An 8,282-nucleotide genomic window follows, 5' to 3' on the forward strand; every position below is an offset into this window, starting at 1 on the left:
GTCCTCTCTCTCTCTCTCTCGCTCGCTGTGTGTCTCACTTGCGCTGTTTCCCCCCCTCCATCTCTGTATGTCTTTCACTTTCTCTCTCTCTCTCTCTCGCTCGCTGTGTGTCTCACTTGCGCTGTTTCCCCCCCTCCATCTCTGTATGTCTCTCTCTCTCTCTCTCTCTCACACTCTCTCTCTCTACCCCCCTCCTTCCCTTACATTTACAACCTTCCGCGTGCTCAGTCAGGTATGTTGCCGCAGGGACCACGAGAATAAATGTGCTTCATTAGTGGCGTAGATAGGCTTATAGGTTGTGAATAGTTTTGTTAGGTTAGCAGTAACGAGAAAAATGAAGCAAACGGAAAGCAGCGAAAATGCCCAAAACTTGTGGCGTGAGCATATAGTGGCTGACGGTTAATTCTTACCGCGATAAAATAATTTACCCTGCACAAACAAGATGGCGGACAATATTCGCGCATATACTTTGATATCCAGCGGGTTATTTCCTATCGTGGTTTCAATAATTTACGTGTGTTATCCGCCGTTGAAACAGTTATTACCTAGGCTTGAAAAGCAGATTACATAATTAACGCGGTTAAAATAATTTTCGCCGTTTAACCATTGTGTATCATATGTTTTACACATGTAGGTTAGGCTTGGACGCACTAGTAGTTGCATTGTGATAGTCGCTCAGCGTAGCAGTTCATCGGGAGTTGATTATTTCGTATTAAATTGGTAGGCTCGCGGGCGTATTGATGTCAGTTTAGTAGAGACTTGCTTTCAGCACTGAGAGTCATTTAGCAGTAAGCTCTTAATGGGCAGTGCGCAGACGATTTCTAGGAATAGAGAGGCGGTTAAGGAGTTCATGCTTGTAGGTGTAGCACGCGCGTGTCAGGCTGCCCATCCTATACTCAGCAAACCATCGCGCGGTGTCTTCCTTGCAGGCGAGCACAGTCTGCTGCCAGTTCCAGCCGCAGCAGGGCTACCAAACAGGCAGCGTTCCCTACCAGACCCTAGGTGGCGTGCAGCCGTTCCGTGGCAGAGGCATCCCGCGGGGACAGAGCCGCGCCTTCCAGCCCAACACGGTGCCGATCTCCCGCGGATACCAGCCCAACACGGTGCCGATATCCCGCGGATACCAGCCCAATACGGTGCCGACCTCCCGCGGATACCAGCCCAACACGGTGCCAATCTCCCGCGGATACCAGCCCAACACGGCGCCGACTTCCCGCGGATACCAGCCCGCCAGCTCCGGCCCCTTCAGTCTGCAGGGCCCCGCCAGCCACCAGGGGGCGCCACAGAGGGGCGGGGCGCCGTTCGAGCTCGATACGAATCATAACGGTGCTTTCACTCTCGACCGGGCCGCCATCGCGGGCGTCAACAAGGCGACCAACTACCTGGACAGCACGCGCCGGTACTGGCACCAGCCGCTGCCGCAGCTTGCCGCCCAGCAGCAGCAACAACAACAGCAGCAGCAGCAACAACAACAACAGCAACAACAACAGCAGCAGCAGCAACAACAGCAGCAGCAGCAACAACAGCAGCAGCAGCAGCAGCAACAACAACAACAGCAGCAGCAGCAGCAGAACCCCGTCACCTACCTTCAGCAGGCGAGCTCCTACGGAACCGTGCCCGTCTCGCCGTCACTGCTCACCCGCGGGCAGACGAAGCCGTCCGACTTTCCCGCCAACCTTCCCGGCCGCGCGGGGGCGTTCCAGTCGGTGCCCGTCGCCTTCCAGGGCAGGAGCGCGCAGACGCAACACAACCCGCTGACGGGCGTCGTTCCACAAGGCTTCCCGGACCAGAGCGCCGCCATGCAGGCGCGGGGTTTCAACGCGAGACCGGACTACTCCGCCGGACACGTGTTCGGAGTGACGGGATCCGGCAATTCAGCTCACGTGCCCAGGTAGGTACCGCGTTTGTGACGACTGCGTAGCTTAAGGTGTGAGGTTTTTCAGGGGAGCTCGTCTTCTTGGGGGTGGGGGTCGATTAGCATCAGCATCCCCGGATAAAGGAATGCCACATGAAGGCGGTTGTGTACTGTATACTCTTGCGTGCAGAGCTGAGGTAAGTTGCAAGTCGTGATTGCGATGTGCGAGCTACGCATGCGCAGCCAGCGTTGACCGTGGCGTGAAATCTAACCAGGGCGTAAAATTGGGGAATGTTAACACCAATCTTTAATACAATTTTTAATACAACTTTCAATACAATTTTTTTGGGGAAAAAGGTAATGAATAATATAGTTTGTGGCATCCATGCCGTTCGTCTATTACTCGAAAAGTAATCTCTTTATAAAAATATGACTACTGCTGTTTGAAATTTTCTTTGTAATTGCATGGAAGAAATTAGTGAAAAACTGATGGTTACTGATACACCATGAATGTGACTTGCACATGTCAGACAACCAGTGGGTGGGCTAGAACGTTTACCAGTAAGTAGGACAGGCTTACTTTAACCTTGACCAGAGCCACTACTTCGATTATGTTTTCATCCGTGATTCTTGGTGCGCGGACAGAGTTTTACGTCCTAATTTCTACCAATGTATCAAGCTGCCCATCAGCAGTATCTCGACCTCCACACCTGGACGTCTTACACAGACGCAGCGTCAATGTATAGGACCTCGTTCTTCCCCCCGCAGCTACGGCAATTCGGGCCCGGGAGGCAACACCTACGAACTGTCCCAGGACGACTCGGCGAACCAGCTGGGCGTGGTCGCCACGCACAACCTTAACAACAAGCTGCTGCAGACTTTCGGCTGGAACGGCCTGCCAGGCTTCTCGACTCCGTCGCCCAGGGAAGACGACGCCGCCATAGCCAGAGTCAAGGCGATGTTCGACAATGCCGAAAACGAGTTCTATCAGGGGGGAGTGGATCCGGCCTCGGTGGCGGCCGCACAGGCGGTGCCATCCCTGCCGTTCGTACACGCAGCCTCGGAGAAGCCCAGCGTACCGAAGACAGAGGCGACTGGATATGTTTATCCGGTAGGTAAGAACGACAACGAACCCCTGGCAGCGACGCTAGAAGACGTGGGTGAAGCTCCGGTTGTAGAGGGCGCGGCGCTGCAGGTGCCGACGATGGAGCTGAAGCCGATTGAGATCACGAGCCAGCTGACGGATGACACAAACCCACTGCTGCGCAGCGCGGGACTCGACCAGGTCGCTACCTTCGGTCGGCTGAAGAACTACGGTCACGTCGGCGGCGGTCAGTCGATCGACGTGGGCGCGACGACGCCTCGCCCCGTCGCCAGCCAGCTGATCACCTTCTCGCCGCTCGTGCAGCAGCATCCGAATCCGGCGCTCGCGTCGGACGCCGCCTTCGGACGCGTGCCGTCGCAGTTCCGCTTCGGCAGCTACGGCGGCAACGAGGAGAGCGAGCGTCGCAACAACAACTACGCGGCGTCGAAGCTCGCGCAGCTCGCCGACACGTCCGTCGGACGCGACGGCACGTTCGAGCAGCAATCCCGCGCCGCCTTCTGGCCGCAGACGCCGCAGACCTCGGCGACCGCACCGGATACCGACTCGTTCGGCTCCGGCTCCCTGCAGGGCTTCGGTGGGTTCGGCCACTTCGGTCGAGCGGGAGGCCTCGCTAGCACGTTTGCGAGCAGCGCCCGCGACCGCTTCCTCACGCCACGCGGTCCGAACGGACACCTTTCCCAGGTCGCCATCAACAACGTGAAGAGCGCTCAGCAGCAGACGGTGCCGACCGCCTACGGTAGACAGCAGACGATCGGTCAGGGTCTGCAGCAGCAGCAGCAGCAGCAGCCTGCCGTCTCGTACAGCGGTCAGCAAGGGTTCAGGGGCGGACTACCGCCACGTCAAGCCTTCGGGGAACCCATCGGTCAGAGTCGTGCCCAGCAACAGCTGTACGGTCAAGCGGTCGGACGAGGACAGTATCCGCAACAGACGCGAGGTCAGCCCACCCTCCGCAACCTACCCCAGCAGCACCCCTTCGGCCAGTCTCTCAACCAGGGACAACAGCCATATAGCGTGTTCAACCAGGGTCTACAGCTGAGCAGCTTTCCCATACCTAACAACGCCATATCCGGAACGCAGCAGCAACTAACGGCCGCCACTTACCAGCAGCAGCCGACATTAAACGGCCCCACCTACCAGCAGCAGCCAGCGTTGGGTAGCGCCACCTACCAGCAGCAGCCAGCATTGGGCAGCGCCACCTACCAGCAGCAGCCCGCTCTCTCGAACCCCCTTAGCCAGCAGCAAGCATTCTTCGGACGACATGTGGGATCTCCGCAGGTAGCCACCGCCCAGGTGGCAAGGCTGGGCAACAACGTTTACGCGCAGACCAGAGGTCGCAACCCGCCGGCCAACTTCGGTAGCATTCCCAGCAAAGCGCAGACGCCTCTCCAGGGACTCGTCTACGTCTGAGCCAATATGGCGCGGACGCACCGTGTAAATACTGCCCTAATATACCAATGATAATCTCTCTGTGTCGGCCCTCGTGCCGACCGACCGCTCATGAGATATACACGCAGATATCAGCTACGCCCACCGGAAAGCATGCGGAAACTGTAAATATCACATCATCTCTCTCATTTCATTAGCGATTCGTCGTAATCTTTCGGGCGCACGCATGCGAAGTATCCCGCCGTATGATCACTAGCAGATCGTTCTCAATATTACATCGCAATGTATTCAGTTTCATTTTTATTCCGTATATAATTTTTCAGTATTATTATTATCGTTCATTGGTAGCATTTAGCACATTATCATTTTTTTACGTTGGGCGTGTCTCTGTATCATGACATTCAACTATACTGCTGAACGAAGCTGTTCTTGTGTTTATAGCCTAGCGCGCATTACCCCGTTCGTAAACGCATCGCTGTAATTTTAGCATTCATCGGATGTAAAGTCAGGATGTATTTACTAGCAATAAACCATTTATAAAAGAGCAACAGTGGTCTTCCCTCCATATATATAACTATTATTTTCAGCTGAAGTTTCGTTTATGCTCAACAGCTATCTCCTTCGCACATTACATTGTCATTCAACACTGATAGATCGTACGGCTCGTGTGTGTAAACACGCGGTATATGGTCTACCACAATCGACGACATTCGCCGCGGCCCTTGGCAGTGAAAAATACCTGCCTCGGCTGGTGCTGACCCGTCGTGTCAAAGAAGATAAATGGTGATTGACGAGTCAAATGAGAGGTGGACGCGAACGGTGTCGTTCACCTTAGTGTAAGTGAGCAGCGGGCCGGCGGCCCGCTGGCGATGTTCCCGTGACACAGTGAGCAAGCACGACCGCGCGACCTTTCAGCTGCTACGTGGGTACGGCATATCAAGTGCAGGGACGTGACACGTATGCCCCGCATGGCCGTATGCCCCCCCCGCCGGGTAGCAGACGCCGCAGTCGCAGCGCCGTGCAGCGGCAAATACAGACCAAGCCATGACCAGACCAACATGGCGTTCGTCACCGGAGGGACGTTACGGCCAGCTCCAAGAGGAGTGATGATTAGGAAGTATCTGTGGATAACGACAAGCAAGTCCTAACGCGTGCGGAAGCAGTCTATGTTCTTTGCATGTATTGCTGTCGTAGTGGACGAGCGCATGGACGACTGACATAGTTAACAGACGGGTTTTAGATGATGGTCTTAGTGTTGCACTTGTCCTGGGGTATAGTTGTCTTAGTGGTGAAAAAGTCTCTGGTGTTTGTCTTAGATATGAACTTTTCCCTAATGATTGTTTTAGTTGCGCACATGTCCTGGGTGGTTAACTTGGTTACGGATATGTTCTGTGTGGTTGTGAACGCGTGTGTATTGAGTGGTAGTCTTAGTGATGGGTAGTATTGGGTCGTCTGCATGCATATGGGTGATGCAGGTAGAATATGGTGATATCATTGCACTTACCGTACCGATTTAGTCATGGTTTCCTACATGTGTCACTGCGTATAGCCACTAAACATGCATCATCGTCGTTCTCGTGTGTCTAACATTGTGATTATTGTTTTATAAAGTCGTGGTTTTATAAAAGTAGCTGTTCTTCTTAGTGACGTTCCAGTTTGGCGAGACTTTTTATAAATGAGAGTGTTTTACTGTATCTCGCCTTCATTCTGGTCTATGTAGTACGTATAGAGCACAGCAGAGTAAACGTGTATCTCATCTATCTCACAAGTGATCTTACATCATCTATCTGATGTATGCAATGTGTGATGATGTCTGTTTTCTCTGCAGTAACTCTGCCACCGGCGGGGATGAGAACCAATACTCATACTACCTCACAGGGGGCGCTACTATTCAGAGATCTATCCCAGTAGCACCATCCACTCGCCAGAGCGCACAGCCTCAGCCGCTACCCACGCCTCGCCTGGCCGGTAACGGAAGATTACAGCTAGGGAGAGGAGCCACGCTTGCCACCGCACAGGGAGGACAAACCACAGACTACGCCTACCCTGGAGGGATACCCACTGTCACCAACCTGCAGGGTGCACTGCCGGTGCGCACCGACCAGGGTACGCAGGTGGTGTACACGCCACAGCAGGGCGAACCTGCAGTGTTCACTTACCGGCAGGGAGAACCGACAGCTCACAGTGGACTGGGAGGCCTGAGCCTCACGGCCAACGGACTACACACGCAGTTCGCGGGCCTCGCGCACGAGCCGGGACCTTTCTCTCCCGGCCCTAGGGCCGGCTTCGGTGGTCTCACCTCGCAGCTTTTCCGTAGCGGCAACGCCGGCGGATACAACGTTCCAATCGCAACGTTTTTGGTAGAGACGGATGAAGATGCACCAGAGAAGGAGGAGGATTCTCTCCCCACGCAGTCCGCTCCGACGCCTTCTGCTATCCAGTTTGAATTCGACGACGCAGCCTCTCGTGAATCGTCAACCCCATCTTACACCTACGCGGCGGGTCAGTCGCTTCCAACCGAATCCAAAAGTCAAGTGCTAGCATACAGTCCCAATCAAGTCGCCTTTCGCGCAACGCAGGCCAGGGCAGATGCGGGGCAGACGGTAGGTGTTAGGGTGTCCGATGCTAGACCTGATTTTGAACGTACGGTGGATCGTCACGTTAGCGAAGCAAGAACTAATCCACGGCAGTCAGTGGGCGTTAGAGTTTCGGAGGCCAGAGCGAATAGGGGGCAAACCCTCGGTGTCAGTGTGTCTGAGGGTAGGTCCAATACGGGGCAAACCGTCGGTGTCAGTGTGTCTGAGGGTAGGTCCAATACGCGGCAAACAGCGGGGGTGACCGCGGCCAGAGCCGATGCTGGACAAACCGTGGGTGTGCGTGTGAGTGAAGCCAGACCTGATCCTAGTCGCGTGGTCGGTGTTCGCGTGAGTGAACCCAGGCGTACTACTACTACTGTTCGGGATGGCAATGATGCTGAGTACCAAAAGCGCTACCGCATAAGAGCGGATATCGTCGGTCAACGCCAAGACTCGGCAGCCAGACGTCTTCCTCCAGCTGCCATCACGGAGGAGAAAACTCCGTCCCTCGTCAAACTACGCCGCAGACTAGTCAAGCCATCGAAGGCGACGGCCGAGGAGCAGACGCTGGCACAGGAGATTGTTAGGGAGCTCAAAGCAGACGCCCAAGAACAAGCTGACTCGATTGAGCTGGTCACAATATCAGCAACATCAGAAACAACTGTCTCGGTAACACAACCACGAGTGCCAACAACACAGCCAACCACGACAACAGCACAGCCAACTACGACAACAACACAGCCAACCACTACAACAACACAGCCAACTACGACAACAACACAGCCAACCACGACAACAACACAGCCAACCACCACAACAACACAGCCAACCACGACAACAACACAGCCAACTACGACAACAACACAGCCAACTACGACAACAACACAGCCAACCACCACAACAACACAGCGCAACCAGACAAACAACACAGCCAACTAACGACAACAAGCACAGGCCAACTGATCAGACAACACACAGCCTAACCACGACCAACAACACGCCAGACCACCACAACAACAGCAGCCAACACGCAAAACAACACAGCCAACCACAGACAACAACACAGCCAAGCTATCGACAACAAGCACAGCCACCACGACAAACAACACAGCCAAACCACTGACAACAACACAGCGCAACTACGACAACAACACAGGCCAACTACGACAACACAGCAGCCAACACGCACAACAGACAAAGCAACGGCAACAGACAACAACACAGCCAACCACGACAACAACACAGCCAACCACGACAACAACACAGCCAACCCTAACAACAGCGCAGCCATTTGTGGCAACTACCCAGGCTGCAGTTTCAAGCACCCACTACTGTCCACCAGGAGAGACCCACGGAACTA

General features: G+C 54.6%; 2 protein-coding genes across 2 annotated transcripts in view; both read left to right on the top strand.

Moving 5' to 3' along the window:
* LOC106807154 (transcription factor 20-like) overlaps positions 1-4,890 on the top strand; it is a 13,554-nt gene extending 8,664 nt beyond the window's left edge. Inside the window, exons 3-4 of the mRNA XM_014809422.1 lie at positions 930-1,891; positions 2,624-4,890. Of these exons, the coding sequence (XP_014664908.1) occupies positions 930-1,891; positions 2,624-4,367 (2,706 nt within the window). The 3' untranslated portion in view covers positions 4,368-4,890. The remainder of the gene's footprint in view (positions 1-929; positions 1,892-2,623) is intronic.
* Positions 4,891-5,416: 526 nt separating this feature from the next.
* LOC106807134 (mucin-5AC-like) lies at positions 5,417-7,861 on the top strand. Its single transcript, XM_014809397.1, has one exon. The coding sequence runs from the start codon at positions 6,137-6,139 to the stop codon at positions 7,859-7,861; it is 1,725 nt and encodes a 574-aa protein (XP_014664883.1). The 5' UTR covers positions 5,417-6,136.
* Positions 7,862-8,282: the final 421 nt, after the last annotated feature.

This window comes from Priapulus caudatus, unplaced genomic scaffold, assembly GCF_000485595.1.
Source record: "Priapulus caudatus unplaced genomic scaffold, Priapulus_caudatus-5.0.1 Scaffold197, whole genome shotgun sequence".
Lineage (NCBI taxonomy): Eukaryota > Metazoa > Priapulida > Priapulimorpha > Priapulimorphida > Priapulidae > Priapulus > Priapulus caudatus.

Coding starts and splice junctions, on each gene's coding strand:
- LOC106807134 (XM_014809397.1), top strand. CDS start 6,137: ATGTATGCAATGTGTGATGATGTCTGTTTTCTCTGCAGTAACTCTGCC.